General features: G+C 43.4%; 1 protein-coding gene across 2 annotated transcripts in view; it reads left to right on the top strand.

Annotated features, from left to right (window-relative positions):
- The first annotated feature begins 11021 nt into the window (after positions 1-11021).
- LOC149469947 (mitochondrial glutamate carrier 1-like) overlaps positions 11022-24250 on the top strand; it is a 29951-nt gene continuing 16722 nt past the window's right edge. The window contains exons 1-5 of one of the 2 annotated variants that reach the window (XM_089668127.1): positions 11022-11156; positions 16094-16144; positions 23026-23126; positions 23471-23596; positions 23737-23792. In XM_089668127.1, coding sequence (XP_089524253.1) covers positions 23107-23126; positions 23471-23596; positions 23737-23792 — 202 coding nt within the window. In that variant the 5' untranslated portion in view covers positions 11022-11156; positions 16094-16144; positions 23026-23106. Of the gene's footprint in view, positions 11157-16093; positions 16145-23025; positions 23127-23470; positions 23597-23736; positions 23793-24250 lie in introns of those variants that run through there. The other variant, XM_089668136.1, reaches the window with a different exon arrangement.

Here is a 24250-nt window from a genome sequence, read left to right on the forward strand (position 1 = left end):
AGCCTGTATGTGGATGCACAGGACATCTGTTTGGCCAAAGACAGCCCTTCATATCGGTTTACAGATAGGTACACTCGTGTGAATGAGACTTTTTAGTTTCTGATTTTTAATGCAAAGTATATAGAATTTTATATGAATATCTATCATAGGAAAAATAATTGTCATGTCTTCTGAAACTTACAGAAAACTGCAAAATTGGCAAAATAGAAAATGTACAAATGAATGACTATTTGACCTCCCTAACCTTGGTGATTAGATCAGCATTTCTTTTTTTTCGGGTTTAGAGGTTAATGGCAGCTAAGCAAAAGGTTTTATGACTGTTTTTTCTCTTTAAATTATAGTAAACCAGACAAGAAAAACAAGTCTTCCACAAAAGTAGAAAACTTGCCCAGAGTGTTTGTTGAGATTCCTTGTTTCAAAGTCCCAGAAATATCCATTTTGTGCATTTTTTTATATACAGTATTTGCACTAGTGTGTATGTATGTACAGTATGTATGTATGCAAAATGTATTTATTTATTTCAGGTACTTATATAGCACCATTAATTTACGGAGCGCTTTACATATATATTGTACATTCACATCATTCCTAGATTGTAAGCTCCAAGGAGCAGGGCCCTCCTTTCCCTCTTGTATTGAACTGTATTGTTGCTATATTGTCTCCCGTGATATTGTAAAGTGCTGAGCAAACTGTTGGCACTATATAAATCCTGTATAATAATAATATTCCCTAACCCTCAAGGGGTGTACAATCTAAGGTCCCTAACTCACATTCATACATACACATACTCAGGGCTGCTGTTAGAAACCATGAGGCCCCATACAGGCAAACTGACAGGGCCGCACCCCCCCAAATAAGCACAGTTTGCTATTCTTCAGTTATGAATGAACATAGTGAGTGGCCGGTACCGATCATTCATTGTGTTCATTCAGGAAAGGAAGGGGCTGGTAAATGTGACATATTTACTGGACCCTTCCCCAACTCTTCATCCTGAAGGACCCTTTTGTTTGCTTGCAGCTGCCAGTGGGAAAGGGAGGAGGGAAGCTGGCAGCACTTTGGGGATGGGAGCACAAAGGGGGTGTGGGCACCAGGGGGAAATGTATGGTGCACAAGGAGGGTGATGGGTGCGGTGAAGGGCAAATACTGAAGCTGAAAGCCAGCGGGATGCAGAGAAGAAGCCAGCTTTCAGCTGCTGGAGTGGGAGCCTAACAGGGGATCTGTTCCAGTAATTGCATCTCCCCCCCCCCCACTGCCTTGCTGATCACCCTCCCTGCCCACACCAGATTCACCCAGCTTCCGGGGCCCCCCCTGCTAGCCTGGGCCCTGTACAGGAGGACCGGTGGTACCCCCTTATCAATGGCCCTGCACATACTAGGGTAAATTTAGACAGGAGTCAATTCACCTACCAACATTTCTTTGGAGTTTAATAAATTCTTTATTTAAAAATGTACCACTTAACATGACACGCCATTTTGCAAGCAGTTTTTTACAATTCCAGGTTGTAAACAGAACAATTTCAACACATCGTAATACAATGGTTCGTAATAAAGAAAGAAGTAACAATATAGAGATTATACAGAGCACTCGAATTAAAGTGGTGGTAAACCTCTACATATACCCAGTAAAGTGACTGGCCTCAGGTAATGCACAAAGATGAAACAAATACTCCTTCATAAGTTGTACCAGTTTATCTGAGTTTTCCTCTACATCTATTCAAAGTGCAGAATTTATACGGCTTGTCTGAGAGTTCAGAAAAAGGGGGCAGAAATCTGAAGTTACACTCTGCAGAGCTCAGTGAGGAGAGCTCTGAGAGCTGATTGGAGGGAAGAGACACAGCCCCTCCACACAGCTCACAGGAACAGAGCTGAGGCTGTTAATCTGCTGGAGGTCCCTCCTCTGTCACCTTTTTTCTCTTGGTGTCAGGAATACTTGTCAGAAGTGACTCGAGCAAATAACAAAGGAGCAAAGCAACAGACAGAAATTGCACTTAGTGCTCTGGGTAGGGACAAGTATGCACTATAAACTTTTTTAAACCAGTCTGCTTTGGAAATTATGTGTTTCGGTAATGTCAGACTGCAGCAAACACTCCCATTTGACAGCTCTTTCACCACATCTCCCTACATCTCCTACAGTGTGTGGGACTAGCCTGTATTTTCGCCATAGTCTCAGAGTCCCATCTACAGAGGCTTTGCTCCACATTTGCTTGGTCCCTGCTTCAGTGTCCCCATAGCACATTCATATGCAAATCACCCCCAGATTTGAATTTGAATGAGTTACCATAGGTTTTGCATATAGATAAGGCAGTGGTGAGATTTATAAATGTATGAGGTGCTGCAGCTCATTCAAATGCAGATTTGTGGGAGTCTCCTCCTTGGGTCTGGTCACATCATGCAGCCAAAGTACTTTCCTATGCTGCTGAATGTGAGGTCTGCATTGCATTTGGTATGTTTAAGGTAGGAAAGTGGTCTGCACTAGTATGGAGGGAAAGGGTCTGTGCTAGAGGGGGAGTCTGTATTGGAGGAGGGTACTGTAGTGAGCAGGTGGCCTGTAATTGGGGATCTGTACGGAGGAGCTGGGCTGGGAGGTGGGTGTGTATCAGGAGGGTCTGTACTGAGGGGGGTGTAGGGTTGTGAGAAGGAAATCATGGGTCAGGATTTGAGGATGTTGTGGGAAATCTGTGGGGGATATGGGCTTGTACTGGGAGGAGGCGGTAATTTTTTGCTGTACTCTGTACACTAGTTTGTGTGTTATGTGCTTCTGACTCCTGCACTCTCTGACCCCTTACACACTTCTGACCTCTGGACCCTGTGTGATAACCACTCCTGACTCCACACTCTGTGCATGACACACTCCTGACCCCTTCACTCTTGGTGATGTACACACCTGAGCCTTACAATCTCTGGAAGATATTTACTAAAAAAACTTTGCATTATTCACTTCTGACCCCTGCACTCTGGGCATTATTCACTTCTGATCCCTACACTCTGTGCGTTATTCATTTCTGACTCCTACACTCTACATTATTCACTTCTGACCCCTGCACTTTGCATTATTCACTTCCGACCCCTATACTCTGGCTTATTCACTTCTGATGCCTGGACTCTGTGCATTATTCACTTCTGATCCCTGCACTCTGCATTATTCACTTCTAACCCCTGCACTCTATGTATTATTCACTTCTGACTCCTATACTCTACATTATTCACTTCTAACCCCTGCACTCTTTGCATTATGCACTTCTGACCCCTGTACTCTGTGCATTATGCACTTCTAACCCCTGCACTCTATGCATTATTCACTTCAGACCCCTGCACTCTGTGCATTATTCACTTCTGACCCCTGTACTCTGCATGGACCCCTGTACTCTGTGCATTATTCACTTCTGATCCCTGCACTCTTCATTATTCACTTCTGATCCCTGCACTCTGTATTATTCACTTCTAACCCCTGTACTCTGCATTGACCCCTGTACTCTGTGAATTATTCACTTCTGATCCCTATGCTCTGTATTATTCACTTCTGGCCCCTGCACTCTGCATTATTCACTTCTTACCCCTTCGCTTTGCATTATTCACTTCTGACCCCTGTACTCTGCATTATTCACTTCTTACCCCTTCGCTTTGCATTATTCACTTCTGACCCCTGTACTCTGCATTATTCACTTCTGACCCCTGTACACTGTGCATTATTCACTTCTGACCCCTGTACTCTGCATTATTCACTTCTGACCCCTGTACACTGTGCATTATTCACTTCTGACCCCTGTACTCTGCATTATTCACTTCTGACCCCTGTACTCTGCATTATTCACTTCTGACCCCTGTACACTGTGCATTATTCACTTCTGACCCCTGTACTCTGCATTATTCACTTCTGACCCCTGTACACTGTGCATTATTCACTTCTAACCCCTGTACTCTGCATTATTCACTTCTGACCCCTGTACTCTGCATTATTCACTTCTGACCCCTGTACTCTGCATTATTCACTTCTAACCCCTGTACTCTGCATTATTCACTTCTGACCCCTGTACTCTGAGCATTATTCACTTCTGACACCTGCACTCTGCATTATTCACTTCTGACCCCTGCACTCTGCATTATTCACTTCTTACCCCTTCGCTTTGCATTATTCACTTCTGACCCCTGTACTCTGCATTATTCACTTCTTACCCCTTCGCTTTGCATTATTCACTTCTGACCCCTGTACTCTGCATTATTCACTTCTGACCCCTGTACACTGTGCATTATTCACTTCTGACCCCTGTACTCTGCATTATTCACTTCTGACCCCTGTACACTGTGCATTATTCACTTCTGACCCCTGTACTCTGCATTATTCACTTCTGACCCCTGTACTCTGCATTATTCACTTCTGACCCCTGTACACTGTGCATTATTCACTTCTGACCCCTGTACTCTGCATTATTCACTTCTGACCCCTGTACACTGTGCATTATTCACTTCTAACCCCTGTACTCTGCATTATTCACTTCTGACCCCTGTACTCTGCATTATTCACTTCTGACCCCTGTACTCTGCATTATTCACTTCTAACCCCTGTACTCTGCATTATTCACTTCTGACCCCTGTACTCTGAGCATTATTCACTTCTGACACCTGCACTCTGCATTATTCACTTCTGACCCCTGCACTCTGCATTATTCACTTCTGACCCCTGTACTCTGCATTATTCACTTCTGACCCCTGTACTCTGCATTATTCACTTCTTTTTTTTATTATTTAAATATTTTATTATTCAATTTTCAAGTTACAAGTTTATACAAACAAACCATTTAAAAATATAAACACAAAAAACGACCTCGAATTTGCTTGTCATAATATCTAATTATTAACCTTAATCTTAATATTTTTCCCCCACCCATCCCCCCCCCTCCACTAAACCACATACCACCCCCCCCCCCCTCCAACCCCTCAAAACCTCCGCTCTACATCTTTTCTACTCACTCTGGAGATCCTGATTCAAGAATATATCCACATTATTTCTATATTAATCCCCTATATGCTCTAAGATTAATTTTGACTTTTTAAAATCCTCCCATTTTTTCCAATTTATGTGGAAACTCTCCATCTTATCTTCACTCAAATGGTAAAGTTCTTATAATCTATATATCTGATCCACCCTGTTTACCCAATCCTTTATTTTTGGTACCTCCTGTTCCTTTCAAAATTTGGGTATCAATCCCTTTGCTGCATTCAGATAATACAATAAACCTGATTTTTTAAATACTTTTTAACCGAAAGCTTAGTACCATGAAAAAGGCAAATCTCTGGGTCTTTTGGAATATCAACCTCCATTATTTTCTGAAGCAGGCATACTATGTTCCCCCAATACTCTTGAATTTTAGGACACTCCCACCAAATGTGATACATTGTACCTGTACCCCCACATCCATGCCAACATAAAGGTGAATTGTCTCTATTCAATCTATGTGCTACACTGGGTGTAATATACCATCTTGCCAAACATTTATAATTCATCTCTACCTCCTTAATATTTCCATTTTCATGAATTAAACTACATATTTTCTTTTGCTTTTCCACATCCATTGTTACTCCTATATCCCTTTCCCATTTCTCTATAAATGAGGCCTTATATCCGTGGTTATTCCAGTGAGGATCTTATATATTTTAGAAATCCCATGTTTCCCATCTCCCCATGTGTCTAATAAGTGCTCAAAAGGGTTCCAATCCTCTCTTGTTCTCAATGACCTTGGAAGCTTCCCTATAAAGTGTTTCAACTGAAAATAACGCTACTCATCAATTCTCATGAATATTTCCATCATTTTTTCCAAATCCTTAAGTGAACCTATTTCCTACCCCATCATTACATCTCTCAACCATACATCTTCCTTCTTTATCCACTTCCCAGTGACACTTTCTTTACCTGGGAAGAAACTCTGTGGACCATAAGGGCATTAACAGTGAATTATATTCCCACCCCTTTTGTTTATGTAAAACATCCCATACTCTTAACATATTAAGTGTGAAAAAGCTTGTGCTATCTGCTAATCCTCGGAATTGTGGGGGTAACCAGGGGCGGACTGACCATTCGAGCACTCGGGCACTGCCCGAGGGCCCTGGGTCAGTAGGGGGCCCTGTACTCTGCATAATTCACTTCTGACCCCTATACTCTGTGCATTATTCACTTCTGACCCCTGTACTCTGCATTATTCACTTCTGACCCCTGTACTCTGCAATATTCACTTCTGACCCCTATACTCTGCATTATTCACTTCTGACCCCTGTACTCTGCATTATTCACTTCTGACCCCTGCAGTGCGCATTATTCACTTCTGACCACTGTACTCTGCATTATTCACTTCTGACCACTGTACTCTGCATTATTCACTTCTGACCCCTGTACTCTGCATTATTCACTTCTGACCCCTGTACTCTGCTTTATTCACTTCTGACCCCTGTACTCTGCAATATTCACTTCTGACCCCTATACTCTGTGCATTATTCACTTCTGACCCCTGTACTCTGCATTATTCACTTCTGACCCCTGTACTCTGCAATATTCACTTCTGACCCCTATACTCTATACATTATTCACTTCTGACCCCTGTACTCTGCAATATTCACTTCTGACCCCTATACTCTATGCATTATTCACCTCTGACCCCTGTACTCTGCATTATTCACTTCTGACCCCTGTACTCTGTATTATTCAATTCTGACCCCTATACTCTGTACATTATTCACTTCTGACCCCTGTACTCTGCATTATTCACTTCTGACCCCTGCAGTCTGCATTATTCACTTCTGACCACTGTACTCTGCATTATTCACTTCTGACCACTGTACTCTGCATTATTCACTTCTGACCCCTGTACTCTGTATTATTCACTTCTGACCCCTGTACTCTGAGCATTATTCACTTCTGACCCCTATACTCTGTACATTATTCACTTCTGACCCCTGTACTCTGCATTATTCACTTCTGACCCCTGTACTCTGAGCATTATTCACTTCTGACCCCTATACTCTGTACATTATTCACTTCTGACCCCTATACTCTGTACATTATTCACTTATGACCCCTGCAGTCTGCATTATTCACTTCTGACCCCTGTACTCTGCATTTATCACTTCTGACCCCTGTACTCTGCAATATTCACTTCTGACCCCTGTACTCTGCATTATTCACTTTTGACCCCTGTACTCTGTATTATTCACTTCTGACCCTTACACTCTGTACATTATTCACTTCTGACCCCTGTACTCTGCATTTATCACTTCTGACCCCTGTACTCTGTATTATTCACTTCTGACCCCTGTACTCTGCATTTATCACTTTTGACCCCTGTACTCTGTATTATTCACTTCTGACCCTTACACTCTGTACATTATTCACTTCTGACCCCTGTACTCTGTATTATTCACTTCTGACCCTTACACTCTGTACATTATTTACTTCTGACCCCTGTACCCTGCATTTATCACTTCTGACCCCTGTACTCTGTATTATTCACTTCTGACCCCTGTACTCTGCATTTATCACTTCTGACCCTGTACTCTGTATTATTCACTTCTGACCCTTACACTCTGTACATTATTCACTTCTGACCCCTGTACTCTGTATTATTCACTTCTGACCCCTGTACTCTGCATTTATCACTTCTGACCCCTGTACTCTGTATTATTCACTTCTGACCCCTGTACTCTGCATTTATCACTTCTGACCCCTGCAGTCTGCATTATTCACTTCTGACCCTTACACTCTGTACATTATTCACTTCTGACCCCTGTACTCTGCATTTATCACTTCTGACCCCTGTACTCTGCATTATTCACGTCTGACCCCTGTACTCTGTATTATTCACTTCTGACCCTTATACTCTGTACATTATTCACTTCTGACCCCTGCAGTCTGCATTATTCACTTCTGACCCATGTACTCTGCATTTATCACTTCTGACCCCTGTACTCTGTATTATTCACTTCTGACCCTTGCACTCTGTACATTATTCACTTCTGACCCCTGTACTCTGCATTTATCACTTCTGACCCCTGTACTCTGCATTTATCACTTCTGACCCCTGTACTCTGTATTATTCACTTCTGACCCTTACACTCTGTACATTATTCACTTCTGACCCCTGTACTCTGCATTTATCACTTCTGACCCCTGTACTCTGTATTATTCACTTCTGACCCCTGTACTCTGCATTTATCACTTCTGACCCCTGCAGTCTGCATTATTCACTTCTGACCCTTACACTCTGTACATTATTCACTTCTGACCCCTGTACTCTGCATTTATCACTTCTGACCCCTGTACTCTGTATTATTCACTTCTGACCCCTGTACTCTGCATTTATCACTTCTGACCCCTGCAGTCTGCATTATTCACTTCTGACCCTTACACTCTGTACATTATTCACTTCTGACCCCTGTACTCTGCATTTATCACTTCTGACCCCTGTACTCTGCATTTATCACTTCTGACCCCTGTACTCTGCATTTATCACTTCTGATCCCTGTACTCTGCATTATTCACGTCTGACCCCTGTACTCTGTATTATTCACTTCTGACCCTTATACTCTGTACATTATTCACTTCTGACCCCTGCAGTCTGCATTATTCACTTCTGACCCCTGCAGTCTGCATTATTCACTTCTGACCCATGTACTCTGCATTTATCACTTCTGACCCCTGTACTCTGCATTATTCACTTATGACCCCTGCATGCAGTCTGCATTATTCACTTCTGACCCCTGCATGCAGTCTGCATTATTCACTTCTGACCCCTGCATGCAGTCTGCATTATTCACTTCTGACCCCTATACTCTGTACATTATTCACTTCTGACCCCTGTACTCTGCATTTATCACTTCTGACCCCTGTACTCTGCATTTATCACTTCTGACCCCTGTACTCTGCATTATTCACTTCTGACCCTGTACTCTGCATTATTCACTTCTGACCCCTATACTCTGCATTATTCACTTCTGACCCCTGTACTCTACATTTATCACTTCTGACCCCTGTACTCTGCATTATTCACTTCTGACCCCTGTACTCTGCATTTATCACTTCTGACCCCTGTACTCTACATTTATCACTTCTGACCCCTGTACTCTGCATTTATCACTTCTGACCCCTGTACTCTGCATTATTCACTTCTGACCCCTATACTCTGCATTATTCACCTCTGACCCCTGTACTCTGCTTTATTCACTTCTGACCCCTGTACTCTGCATTTATCACTTCTGACCCCTATACTCTGCATTATTCACTTCTGACCCCTGTACTCTGCATTTATCACTTCTGACCCCTGTACTCTGCATTTATCACTTCTGACCCCTGTACTCTGCATTATTCACTTCTGACCCCTGTACTCTGCATTTATCACTTCTGACCCCTGTACTCTGCATTATTCACTTCTGACCCCTATACTCTGCATTATTGACTTCTGACCCCTGTACTCTACATTTATCACTTCTGACCCCTGTACTCTGCATTTATCACTTCTGACCCCTATACTCTGCATTATTCACTTCTGACCCCTGTACTCTGCATTTATCACTTCTGACCCCTGTACTCTGCATTTATCACTTCTGACCCCTGTACTCTGTATTATTCACTTCTGACCCCTGTACTCTGCATTTATCACTTCTGACCCCTATACTCTGCATTATTCACGTCTGACCCCTGTACTCTGCATTTATCACTTCTGACCCCTATACTCTGCATTATTCACGTCTGACCCCTGTACTCTGCATTTATCACTTCTGACCCCTGTACTCTGTATTATTCACTTCTGACCCCTGTACTCTGCATTTATCACTTCTGACCCCTATACTCTGCATTATTCACTTCTGACCCCTGTACTCTGCATTTATCACTTCTGACCCCTGTACTCTGCATTTATCACTTCTGACCCCTGTACTCTGTATTATTCACTTCTGACCCCTGTACTCTGCATTTATCACTTCTGACCCCTATACTCTGCATTATTCACGTCTGACCCCTGTACTCTGCATTTATCACTTCTGACCCCTATACTCTGCATTATTCACGTCTGACCCCTGTACTCTGCATTTATCACTTCTGACCCCTGTACTCTGTATTATTCACTTCTGACCCCTGTACTCTGCATTTATCACTTCTGACCCCTATACTCTGCATTATTCACTTCTGACCCCTGTACTCTGCATTTATCACTTCTGACCCCTATACTCTGCATTATTCACTTCTGACCCCTGTACTCTTAGACCAAAGACCATTACCTACATCATAATGTGTATAGAATAGATCATTAATACGTATATATATAATAAGGGTCATACTGTCTCTTTACCCCACTCATCGGTCTGTGGATGAGAACATGGAAGGCATAAGTGTGGTGACAAGGAGGCTGACTGAATGAATAAACATGAACTCATGTACAGGCTGCCTGAGGAAACTATGGGAAGCCTTTCTTTTTTTTTTTTCTAAACGTTTTGTGGATTTTTTAGGGGTTTTTGACGTCTTAAAGGGACCACACTGCCAGAAAAGTGTCACAAATACGTTTTTCTTATTTACCCAACTTGACTGGAGCAGGAATTTCAGCAGGTTTTTTATGTTGACCTTCCCACCTGAAGTCCAAATAATTCAAAGTAAACAGCAGAAAAATAAGCCGTGTCAGGACATGCTGAGCATATTTATTGGATGAAGATACGGAATGTACGTGTAGTTACAACATGTTATTACAGGCTAATCACGTTCTATTCAATTCTATGGAATCCTTCTAAGCTACTCAGCAAGAACGTATTGTGCGGCACATAGATAACCCCCTCCCCTCCCCCACCGGGACACCAGCCGACAACCTCCACCCCGGCTGACACAGGACTGTCTAGATATGGTTCTAACCTAATGGGCGTGCCTCATACCGGTCACACAGAAATGCGGCTGACACGGGATTGGCTTTCACGAGCACAGCCAAATCAGTGATTGGTTAGCAATTTGTCGGTGACGCCCCCAGTAGTAAGGAGCGCTGCAAGTTTCTGAAGACTCTCTTTCTTCTCCGCCTGTGTCAGGGGTGTAGAGCTGTGTTCTCCATTCATCGCCAGCGGGTCACCTCCACACCTACCGCACTGTCCTCCCTGCACTGTGAACACCTCATCAATCGTCTGTGACCGGGGAAGGTGAGTGAGCAGAATGAATGAACCTCTGACCTCCATGACCACGTCAGAGTGGCTGTGTCCTCACAGGGCCCAGTGTTCCAGCATGTCTCCCCTGTAATGATAGCATTATGAGTGACTGCATATGTGTGTGGGCAATCGTACACCCCTGGGAGAACTTGGTATAGCCCAGCCTTCCTCCTCAGGAGCAATAGCAATATGATCTTCGACCCACACTGAACCCCTTAGGCCCCATTCGCACCCAGCGTAGCATTTATTGTATTTATTTCAGGTGCTAATAATGCCGGGCGCAGGGTCAGACGTGAATAATGCTGAGCGCAGGGGTCAGACATGAAGAATGCCGGGCGCAGGGGTCAGACGTGAATAATGCTGAGTGCGGGGGGTCAGACATGAAGAATGCCGGGCGCAGGAGTCGGACGTGAATAATGCTGAGCGCGGGGCTCAGACATGAAGAATGCCGGGCGCAGGGGTCGGACGTGAATAATGCTGAGCAGGGGTCAGAATGCCGGGCGCAGAGGTCAGATGTGAATAATGCTGATTGCGGGGGTCAGACATGAAGAATGCCGGGCGCAGGGGTCAGACGTGAATAATGCTGAGCGCGGGGGTCAGACATGAAGAATGCCGGGCGCAGGGGTCAGACGTGAATAATGCTTAGCGCGGGGGTCAGACATGAAGAATGCCGGGCGCAGGGGTCAGACGTGAATAATGCTTAGCGCGGGGGTCAGACATGAAGAATGCCGGGCGCAGGGGTCAGACGTGAATAATGCTGAGCGCAGGGGTCAGACATGAAGAATGCCGGGCGCAGGAGTCGGACGTGAATAATGCTGAGCGCGGGGCTCAGACATGAAGAATGCCGGGCGCAGGGGTCGGACGTGAATAATGCTGAGCAGGGGTCAGAATGCCGGGCGCAGAGGTCAGATGTGAATAATGCTGAGCGCGGGGGTCAGACATGAAGAATGCCGGGCGCAGGGGTCAGACGTGAATAATGCTGAGCGCGGGGGTCAGACATGAAGAATGCCGGGCGCAGGGGTCAGACGTGAATAATGCTTAGCGCGGGGGTCAGACATGAAGAATGCCGGGCGCAGGGGTCAGACGTGAATAACGCTGAGTGCGGGGGTCAGACATGAAGAATGCCGGGTGCGGGGGTCAGAAGTGAATAATGCTGCGTGAGGGGTTAGACATGAAGAATGCCGGGTGCGGGGGTCATACGTGAAGAATGCTGGGCGCGGGGGTCATACGTGAAGAATGCCGGGCGCGGGGGTCATACGTGAAGAATGCCGGGCACGGGGGTCATACGTGAAGAATGTCGGGCGCTGGGGTCATACGTGAAGAATGCCGGGCGTGGGGGCCAGAAGTAAAGAATGCCGAGAGCGCGAGGGCCAGAAGTGAATAATGCAGAGAGCGCGGGGGCCAGGCGTGAATAATGCCGAGAGCGCGGGGCCAGGCGTGAATAATGCCGCGCGCGCGGGGGGGGGTCAGACGTGCATAATAATGCCGCGCGCGGGGGGGGTCAGACGTGCATAATAATGCCGCGCGCGCGGGGGGGTCAGACGTGCATAATAATGCCGCGCGCGCGGGGGGGTCAGACGTGCATAATAATGCCGCGCGCGCGGGGGGTCAGACGTGCATAATAATGCCGCGCGCGCGGGGGGGTCAGACGTGCATAATAATGCCGCGCGCGCGGGGGGGGTCAGACGTGCATAATAATGCCGCGCGCGCGGGGGGGGTCAGACGTGCATAATAATGCCGCGCGCGCGGGGGGGGTCAGACGTGCATAATAATGCCGCGCGCGCGGGGGGGGGTCAGACGTGCATAATAATGCCGCACGCGCGCGGGGGGGGGTCAGACGTGCATAATAATGCCGCACGCGCGCGGGGGGGGGTCAGACGTGCATAATAATGCCGCGCGCGCGGGGGGGGGTCAGACGTGCATAATAATGCCGCGCGCGGGGGGGTCAGACGTGCATAATAATGCCGCGCGCGGGGGGGGGTCAGACGTGCATAATAATGCCGCGCGCGCGTGGGGGGGGGTCAGACGTGCATAATAATGCCGCGCGCGGGGGGGTCAGACGTGCATAATAATGCCGCGCGCGCGGGGGGGGTCAGACGTGCATAATAATGCCGCGCGCGCGGGGGGGTCAGACGTGCATAATAATGCCGCGCGCGCGGGGGGTCAGACGTGCATAATAATGCCGCGCGCGCGCGGGGGGTCAGACGTGCATAATAATGCCGCGCGGGGGGTCAGACGTGCATAATAATGCCGCGCGCGCGGGGGTCAGACGTGCATAATAATGCCGCGCGCGCGGGGGTCAGACGTGCATAATAATGCCGCGCGCGGGGGTCAGACGTGCATAATAATGCCGCGCGCGCGGCGGTCAGACGTGCATAATAATGCCGCGCGCGCGGGGGTCAGACGTGCATAATAATGCCGCGCGCGCGGGGGTCAGACGTGCATAATAATGCCTGCAAGACATCAGACACTTCCCACAAAATGCACTAAAGATGCCTATAAAAAAAAAAAAAACCACAAGATAGAATCCACATCAACCACAACCTGCGTAGGTGTGAACCAGGCCTAAGTGTGACAAACACACCAAAGAGGCTCCTCCACATTTGCTGGTGTAGAGCTTTGTGAATTTTTAATCGTGTTTGTAGAACATTTTGCTGTGTGCAAAAACGTGCGACTGCTGACTGCATGGCACTGCAAACGCGACTGTTTTTCGCACATTCTAATGGAAGGGGGCCTGGCAAGAAAGAAGGAAACCCAGTCTTTGGTAATGCCTATGGGTTCCAGACTTCAGGCAGTCATTGTCAGTAAAGGATTCTCAACAAAATATTCCAAATGAACATTTTATTTAATTATGATTAAATTCATTTGTCCAATTACATTTGATCCCCTAAAAATGGAGGGACTGTGTATAAAAATGGTTGCAGTTCCTAAAATTTGTACTTGATATTTATGTTCAACCCCTTGAATTAAAGCTGAAAGTCTTCCCTTCAATTAATTTGGATTGTTTCTTTTTAATTTATTCTGGTGGCATACAGAGCCAAAAGTATGAAAATCGTGCCTGTCCAAATATCTATGGACCTAACTGTAGTTTCTATGACCCAGACACAAAGATCAGCAGATTTGTTATGAAAATCAAGGAAATGTTGGGGGACGATAAGTTTGTCTATTCCATCCTCCACAGATTGTATGTGCTCACCAACTTTTTTTCTTAAGATCCTAATTCTTCAACCCACATACAGCAGGACAAACAATAAATCATGAATTCAGATGAACAATTGTAAAATGTGTTCATTGTAGAAGTCTTTTCCTTAGTGGTAAAGCATTTTTGGCCATGCTGTACATGTTTACACATTGGACATTTGGGTTTACGACATTGAAACATCCCTTTTTTTAGACAAAGTAAAGGTAGGACGTGAGTGATTGGTAGTGAGTGGTATCTTACTGGGCATAATATTGCTTTTAATATTGGGCACCCTTCTAAAAATCCTGTTTAACAGATGTCCCCAAAAGAACTTAATGTGGGGATCTTCGAGAAGATCCAATGCTGGCTGAAAATGTACTCCATTTTTCTGTGTTGGGTGTGGAGCTGAATGGTAAATCTTAGGCTTGGCCATAATTGTACACATGACAAAGCTTATATTCAACAGGGTGAAATCCTAAAGCATAAATTTCAGGAAAAAGGTTATCCCTCAACACTCATTCAAGAGGCCTTTACTACATATTTAAATGGACATACCCCAAACCAGACAAAACTAGATCATTAAGATTTCATCCACAGGAGAAAGCTAATAAAAGTGAAGGGATGGACGCTGCTCAGCCGACCCCAGGAGTCTAATGTTGAGGAATGGCCTCAGCTGCTGTATCCTCTGACACATTTTGCCCCGCCCATCGGGGCTTGGTAACAGAGGTGACCTCTTGGTGATTTTTTTTTGTGTGACACCTTGGTAATGAGACACATTTTTACAGGCCATCAGTTGAGACTCAACCAGCTGATATTTAATTTGCACTGACAAGGGGCAGGGTTGTTTTCTAATTACTGATAGATTTCAGCTAGTGTTTTGGCTCTCCATGCCTTTTTTTTGCACCTCCCTTTCTTCATGTATTCAATACTTTTTTTCCCATTTTATTACACATAACTTAATTTCTGAACTTGTTTGTTTTGGTTTCTTTGTATGTATGGATTGGATGGGTTGTTACCGACATGAAAATTTCATGTCAATAGCACATTTTATGGGCAGCACAGTGGCTAAATGGTTAGCACTTCCGCCTGGCAGTACTCGGGTCATTGGTTCGAATCCCAGCCACGGCACCTCCTGCCTGGAGTTTGCATGTTCTCCCTGTGCCTGCGTGGGTTTCCTCCGTGTACTCCGGTTTCCTCCCACACTCCAAAGGCATGCTGGTAGGTTAATTGGCTCCTGTCTAAATTGTCCCTAGTATGTGTATGAATCTGAGTTAGGGAGCTTAGATTGTACGCCCCTTGAGGGTTAGGGACTGATGTGAATGTACAATATATATGTAAAGTGCTGCGTAAATTGACAGTGCTATATAAGTACCTGAAGTAAATAAATAATTTTAGAAATCTATTTACCGAGAAAATTGGTGACATGTTCAATACTTATTTTACCTGCTGTTTATTGGCCAGTGCTGAGCTAGTAGTACATGGTGTAGTGAAAGCCATCATATAATGATCCCATACATCTAGACATGTAGTTGTTCTATTACAACAGCAGTGTCTATAAAATTAAGAACTGAGTTGTAGATTCAGTATGCCATCCTACAGTGACTTTGAAGTAACCAGTATATCCATCAAGACTGGATATTTTCTAGGCATTTGTTAATTGGCAGGGTTGTGATTTGCAGTGTAAAATATGTTGTCAATAAATCATTGAGAAAATTACAAAGTTTTTAATGCTCTTTATATATTTTTTTAGATCTCTGAAGAATATTGAAACCAGATACTTGAAGTTTTTGTTGGTTTTTTGGTAAGTTACCCTAGGTTCACACTTATGATTTCAGTGCATTTTCCAGTTTTCAGAAACGCGCTCAGTCCATTTACCACGATTTTCTATGGATCTAGTTAACATCTGTGAGTTTTGAGCTGGTGCAGATTTTTGAAAGGGTCAAGGACTTTTTTTTTTTTTTTCTTCCCGCAGCTGTTTGCGTGTAACAGACTTCAATGGAACTGCACCAAAAATGCATTTTGCATGTTGTATTTTGTGTAGATTAAGCTGATTAAGGAGCAGAGATACTATGTACCCCATACTCAATCACATTGGAAGGGGGGGGGGGGGAATCTGGCTGATCTGGGGAGATCTTGTTAAGTCACCCCAACAAGCACAGCAAGAGTTTCTTAAAGTGGCAGACCTACAAAGTGCTCTTCCATTGTTCTAAATTCAGATAATGCATAAGAAGATCATTAAACAATTTGACTAGTCAGTGGCAGGAAGAACAACTGGTTTATGCTGATAAGTGGAAGCTGAGTCACAGCTGCATGTCTGAAATCCTTCAGAGTGGCAGAAATGAGGTCTTTGTTTCCAGGAAACAGTGATAACATCAGAAGAGTAGTGAATTTTAGAAATGAATGTTGCTTGCAGTTAACTAAAGAAAATGTTTTAATGGACCCCAAGCAGGTATTTAGCGCTGAATTATGCAGTTGCTTTCATACCAGTGGTAAAACATTTTAAAGGGCCTCTTCATGCAAAAAACTGTCTAGTGTGGTTGCTTCTGTGTTATGGACCACTTGGCAACTTTTTAGTAGAAAACATTCATTCTTTATTTATTTTTTTAATTCATTTTCTAAGCAAATACATGGAAATACCTTTACTTTCACTTTGCATTTTCCTTCAGAAATCATTCCATTTTTAGCCCAGGCAGTGACATTACAGAATCCATCTTTCTATTGAGATGGGTAAAAACTGTCAGGCTGACAGAGGGAGAGTTCTGTAAATGGATGGGCAAGAGGAGAGATATTTTTGATGCTTACCAAATAGAAAACTTGGGTGCAACCAGTGTATTGAAGTCAAAAGGTTAGAAATGAGAGGGGTGGGAGAGTGGCACAAGTCTACGAAACCTGTTACTTTTCTGTGCTTTGCTAACTGGTCTTTGCAGGTGTTCCGTAAAATAGGTTATAACCAGACAATGTATAAACTACCCTTGCATATATGCTTGTTCGAAAAGGATAGGAACAGATATTTATAAAAGGAATTTGGTGTTTATTTAGCCTTTCCATTCATTGCCCCTCTGCTGACATTTTATTATATAGAAATGATGAAGAAACAATAGTTCAGTTTTGTTGTGGTAAACGTGTTGCAATAGAAATTTCACAATAGTCATTAGGTTACCCCAGTTACATAGTCTATACCTATGCTGAACTTTGTCCTAATCAACATGCAATAATAATTGATCAGGTCTGGTAGGTTTTGTTCCTTTAAATTTTCTGTTTTTTGTTTGTTTTTTTTTCTCTAGGTATCTACACAAGGTGGTTTTAAATATTTTGTCATATTTTCAGTTTGAGTTACTAATTTAAGGATCTTATGGTAAATCCTCAAGAAGGCATAGAAGTGTAACTCCTGCAAAACATTTTTTCTGGCTTTTGTAGTGGAGAAGGTTAATGTCAGGGATGCAGGTGTGACCAGAAGTGTGTGGACTGACACAGGGAAACGTAGGCTTCAGATATAGTATATAATATAATTTATTGAGACTAACAATACAAATATAAACGCAGTGCACCAAACCCCAAGCTAAAACAAATACATACAACAAGGTGAAACAAACCCAAACCTAAACTGATATAGATACACAGGTACATACACATATAGAGCACAACGTAGTCAGGCAGGCCGGGTCGATAACTATCGGGCAGGTAGGTACAGAAGGAGCATGCGGAGAGAATGGTCAGGGTCACAAGCCAGGGATCAAACAGGAGAAGTCAGCAGAGGTCAGGATCAGGCAGGGTCAGCAACAGGTCAGGCAGAAACAGGACCAGGAATGCAGGTTACAAGATACAGGGGCCCATGGAAAAACACACACCAAGGCCCTGACTGTGAGTCTGGCCATACCTTAAATACAACCCCTGCAATCGGCTTCAGGTGTTTTGGCTGACTGCAGGGGTGAGTCTCTGATTGCTGAGAGCACCCGCTGGCCAGCCCTGGTACTGCAGCCCACAAGGCAGGTGAGTCCCACCGTTATTGGCAAGTCCATTCCTGACAGTTAAAATCAAGTAACCGTGCTATAGGTTTAGTGGTCAGTGGGAGTAAAAAAAAAAATCATTGTTGTCAGTGAGGGAATTAGTTCCCCATCTCTGGTGTCAGTGTCAGTGCTAGGAATAGTACCCCGTTGTTTGTATCAATGGGAGGAATTGTGTTCCATCTTCGGTGCCAGTGGAAGAAATGGTGCCTTGCATCAAATAGAATAGTGCCCCAAAGGCCAGATAAAGGCAAGCAAAGGCAAGCAAAGGGCCATATGCGGCTCTTGCCAAATTTGCTCAAATCCTTACACTTGTCCTTCCCTTTTTTTTTTTTTCTCTGCTTTCAAGATATCCACTTCAGGGACATGTTCACTGGCTGCTTAATATGACCCATCAACTTTTAGATGCTACTGTAATGAGATGGTTGGTGTTATTCACTATCATATTCAAGAGAATTTACTCTGTATATCTGGTGACTGATGTTATCCAGACAGAAAATCTGTTGTACTTGTCAATGTAGCAGGACGTTATTAGGATTCTTCCAATGGGGACTATTTCTGTGACATTTGTCAAATGTGGAATTAGCTCTTGTTTCCTGATATATGTATGGAACAGGAAGTGAGGTAAATCTCCTCAATAGGATTTGGAATTACAAGGAAAAGGGTTTGGGTGAGCGTAAAGATGAGTTTTATGTTTACAGCTGTATGTTTGTTCCAAAAAAGGAGCTGTAAAGTTTAGTACAGGGATACTGTGCAGCTTTACAGCTTTGTGAATAGTGTAGTATTATTATGATTATTTGTGCACGTAGTGCTTATAGCACTATTTAGCCTTGCATGCAGTTTATGCTGTTTCCTTTTCATTGTGGGTTCAGTGGAAATCCATTTGTTGGGGTAGTATTATCAACCGAGCGTGTGATTTATTATGGTTGATCAAACAAATACAATAACATGGCTCAGACACTTTAGTCAATGTGCTTTTTTTTTTTTCTCTGTATCGCTGTATGTGTAGATAGATATCGTGTGTGTGTATATTTTTATATATATATATATATATATATATATATATATATAGTGTGTGTGTGTTTTATATATGTATAAAAACACACATATTATATATAGTTTTACACACAGTGGGCATTATTATTATTACTATTATACAGGATTTATATAGTGCTAACAGTTTGCGCAGTGCTTTACAAAATGAAGGTAGACATTACAGTTACAATATAATTTGGTACAAGAGGAAACGGAGGGCCCTGCTCGTTACAGTTTACAATCTAAGAGGAAGGGTTGAGTGATACAAAAGGTAATAGCTGTGGGGGATGAGCTGATGGAGGAAATAAATGGCAGTTTACTAGGTAGAAGCAGGATAGGCTTCTTTAAAGAGAGGTTTTCAGGGATCGTCTAAAAGTGGATAGATTCAGAGACAGCTGGAGAGATTGGGGTAGGGAGTTCCATAGGATGGGAGAAGTCCTGGAGGCAAGCATGGGAGGAAGTGACACGGGAACTAGAGAGCAGAAGGTCTTGGGAGGATCGAAGAGAGCGGTTTGGTTGAAATTTTGAGACCAGGTTGGTGATGTAGCTGGGGGCAGAGTTGCAGATGGCTTTGTAAGTTGTTGTTAGTATTTTGAATTTTATTCGTTGGGTGAGTGGAAGCCAGTGGAGGGATTGGCAGAGAGGAGTATCAGACACTGAACGGTTGGTAAGGTGGATGAACCTGGCTGCAGTGTTCATGATGGACTGGAGGGGGGTAGCCTATGTAAAGGTAAGCCAATGAGGAGGGAGTTGCAGTAATCAAGGCGAGACATAACTAGGAAGTGAATTAGGAGCTTTGTGGTATCATTGGTTAAAAAGGGGCGTATTCTGGAAATGTTGCAGAGGTTGAAGCAGCATGATTTGGACAGGGATTGGATGTGGGCCTGAAAGGATAGTTTAGAATCCAGGGTTACACCTAGTACCCTGGCATGCAGGGATGGGTTGATAGTGGTGCTATTGATTCTGACCGAGAAAGCAGGGGAAGAGGCATGTGGGGGAGGAAATATTATAAGCTCAGTTTTGGATAGATTGAGTTTTAGGAAGTGGTGTGACATCCTGTCTGATATGTCTGTTAGTAAATCGGCGATGTGTGAGGAAACTGATGGGGTGAGCTGAGGAGTAGAGAGATGGACTTGTGTGTCATCAGAATAGAATTGGTATTGGAAACCATGGGAAGCTATCAGCTGACCCAAAGAAGAGGTGTAGATTGAGAATAGGAGAGGTCCAAGGACAGAACCTTGGGGGACCCCGACAGTAAGAGGAGGAGGTAGAGTTGTAGGTGACACTGAAGGTGCAGTGAGATAGGTAAGATTCGAACCAACGGAGAGTACAGTCATGGAGACCAAGTAAATAGTTTGTTTTGAGGAGGAGGGGGTGGTCAACTGTGTCAAAGGCAGCGGAGAGGTCCAAGAGCAAGAGTACGGAATAGTGACCGTTGGTTTTAGTGGTTAGTAAGTCGTTTGTGAGTTTTTAGGAGCAGTTTCTGTGGAATGTTGTGGGCGAAATCCAAACTGAAGGGGACCTAGAAGGTTATTTTCAGTAAGGTGGCAGCTCAGCCGTTTGTAGACTAGACATTCAAGGAGTTTGGAGGCAAAAGGGAGTAAGAAGATGGGTCAAGATTGGTGGGGTCCAGTGAGGCTTTTCTATAATAGCTGGGTTAAACAAGGGAAGTATAGATTGTGTAGGTGTACAAGGAGTGTAGGGTGAGGGAGATATCTGTACAGTGGAGATCTCGTCACGAATTGTATCAATCTAATTTTTGAAGTGATCTCCTGAGCAGTGAGTGAGTTAGTGGGTGGAGGTAAAGAAGGACGAAGTAGAGAGTTAAAGGTAGAAAAGAGTTGACAGGGATTGCGTGAGAGGGTGTTAATGAGAGTGATAAAATAGGTCTGTTTGGCAGTATGGAGACAAGAATTGTATTTTAGAAGGGCAGATTTATATTCGTCGAAGTCTTGCTGGGTCTTAATCTTGCGCCATAAACGCTCCAGAGCAAGGCTATGTTTTTTGAGGCATCTGGTATTGTCTGTTTGCCAGGGCTGTAGTGATCGAGGCCTGATTCTGTGTGTAGTGAGGGAGGCCAATGTGTCCAGGGTGGATGACCGTGAACTATTGTAGGCAGAAGTGGCCAGGTTGGGGCAGGACAGGGCTGAGATTTTGTCAGAGACAATCGAAAAAAGTTGCCAAAAAAAGAAGTTAAGGGTTAAGACAACGAAGGTTTCTACTGGTAACTGTTTGGAAATTGTAAGACAAGGAGGAGGAAGCCAAGGAAAGAGTGAAGCTAATAAGGGAGTGATCAGAGAGAGGAAAAGGAAAGTTGGTGAGGTTGCAAGGAGTGCATACAGTAGGTAGGAGAATACAAAGACGAGGCAGCTACCAGTGAGTAGCATGTGTCCATTGTTTTAGGTCAAAAGAAGTGGTTAGGCACAGAAGTTTAGAGGTAGCAGGAGTGTTAAGATTAACAGGGATGTTGAAGTCACCAAGAATGATAGTGGGAATTTCAGAAGAGAGAAAGTAAGGCAGCCAGGCAGAGAAGTCATCAAGGAAGCTTGATACCAGTCCAGGAGGCTGATAGATTACAGCAATTCTTAAAGAAACTGGAGAGAACAGACTAATACAGTGAAACTGCGAATGAGGAGAGGGACAGAGAGGCATAGAAAATACATTTCACTTAATAGACTTCATTACAATTCTAGGCATTGATTGATCCTTTGAAATATGTGTGTGTCCATCTCCTGACTTGTGCCTGTCCACATCCCGGAGATCTTTTGACAGTGCCTTGGCACCCATAGTTGGTTTGCTTCAGTTGAAATGCTCCAGGAAAGCGTTTTTTTTTTTATTTGTTTGTTTGTATTGGGGGTTTTTTTTCATGCTGAGATAATCAAAATGACCACAGTTGATCACAGTTGAAGATCAGATGGCTGTGTGTGCCATTGAGAAAGAAGGCGATTAGCTACACCTGATTGGGTCTAAAAGCCATTTTTAGGAGGGCAGTGATCCTTTCTCCAACTCCAACCCAGTGATTCTGTTTTTGAATTTTGAATTTTTTTTCTGACATGTTGGTGTTAAAAACAGCTGGATAAAACAAAAACGGTCTGTCTACATTTCAGGCTACAAAGCAACAAAATGTGAATATTGGGGGGGATTCTTTACCCACTGTAAATAATATTGTAAATCCATAGGAACATCTTGTCTTTGGTGTATTTATTTTGGCTAAAATCTAAAACATTGTTCACTAGTTCTGACCCTTTGATTTCAAGCAGATTTTAGAAGATTTACTTTAAGTTTACTATGACATTGGGGCAGCCAAACGTCAATTGCACATTTATACTCAAACCTTCGTGCATCTCAGTTAGTCAGCCCAAGCCATTAATCCCTACTGCTGTTCACAGTAAATGCCAAATCTTTAGAATATTTTATTTTGTAGCTGGCAAAGCACATGAGCCTTTCTCTTCTAAGCTGGGTGATGCAAGTTGCTGTTTTGGTTGAAAGTATTAGTTAAATTGCCCAGTGTTTAGTTGTGTGTGCAGTGAGCTGTAAGTGAGTCACTCGAGTTCATTGAGCTCATCTTTTTTACAAGGGAGTGTGTGCCAGGGGTATATTTAGACACAGCTGATATGCTTTAAACTGTGCCTTCTCTTTGCAGAGCTCAGTTGGGATTCCGTGCAGGAACAAGCTTGTGCGTTTGTGACCAAATAGATCTTTGAAAGAAGAAAAACACTTGAAAATGGCTGAGAAGCAGATTAGGTAATTGACCACCAAACACTTTACTTGGATCATTTGCTTTTCAATTAAAAAATTTAAGGCTGGGTGATAAAGTAACATATGAAGTAACTTATTTTTGATTAACTGTTTTTAAATGCTCTCAGTATGACCTTTTCAGATTTTAGGCATCTTTAATTAATTTTATAACTATATTTATTTTAACTTTGGTAAAAACCAAAACCTTTAGCCCACTATTCAGAAACAGAATTTTTAATATCTGCTTCTGGTAGGCTTTCCAAATGAGGATGTTTATGGTCTTCAGACTTCTGAAGTGTAATATTATAGAGCTTCTAGGCAGTATTTTATTCTACTTTTTCCCTCCTCAGTTTGCCTGCCAAGCTCATCAACGGTGGAATTGCCGGAATCATTGGAGTGACTTGTGTTTTTCCAGTTGACCTGACCAAAACTCGCCTTCAAAACCAAAGGAAAGGCCAGCATGTCTACAGAAACATGTAAGTGGGATTGGGATGGGATAGATTTTTTTTTTTTACTTCAGTTGCCAGGGTAGCTTGTAGCATTGTATCTAAACATGCTAGAAATATTCTTCAAATTTTATTAAGATTCTTTTATCTTATGGCTTCTTTCTTTTCAGATGGGACTGTTTGGCAAAGACTGTTAGATCGGAAGGTTGTTTCGGGATGTATAGAGGTATGTGTTCCAGAAAAATTTTGTCCAGTAATTTATTCATCAGATACTCAACTCCATAGTAATTGGATTTGCCAAAAAAGGGCACTTTTAGTTAGTTGTTTTGGATGACTTACTAGCTGGTGCTACATTTTCAGTTGTGTGACAAACTGAATACATATAGGTTTGCTAGCTGCAGAGCATAATTTTTTACTAGTGCATCCTGATTTCTGTTCATGTATGTTGCTTTAAGAGAAGCCTGTTCTTGTTAAACATGCTGCTTAATAATACAATGTAATATTTCTGCTTATTTGTTGCTAAAGTGTATTTTCCCCTTATTACATTTTGAGGCCCATTTTGGAATGCATAGTAGCTGTATATATGATCTAGCCAGAACATCACAGCTACAAATTTATATATACAGTAGATGATAAACCTGGTACTGTAAAGACACTCAACTGAATATTTTTAGTAGGGACAAT

Source organism: Staurois parvus, unplaced genomic scaffold, assembly GCF_062004578.1.
Source record: "Staurois parvus isolate SC_StPar_1 unplaced genomic scaffold, SC_StPar_1.0 ptg000056l, whole genome shotgun sequence".
NCBI classification, from domain to species: Eukaryota; Metazoa; Chordata; class Amphibia; order Anura; family Ranidae; genus Staurois; species Staurois parvus.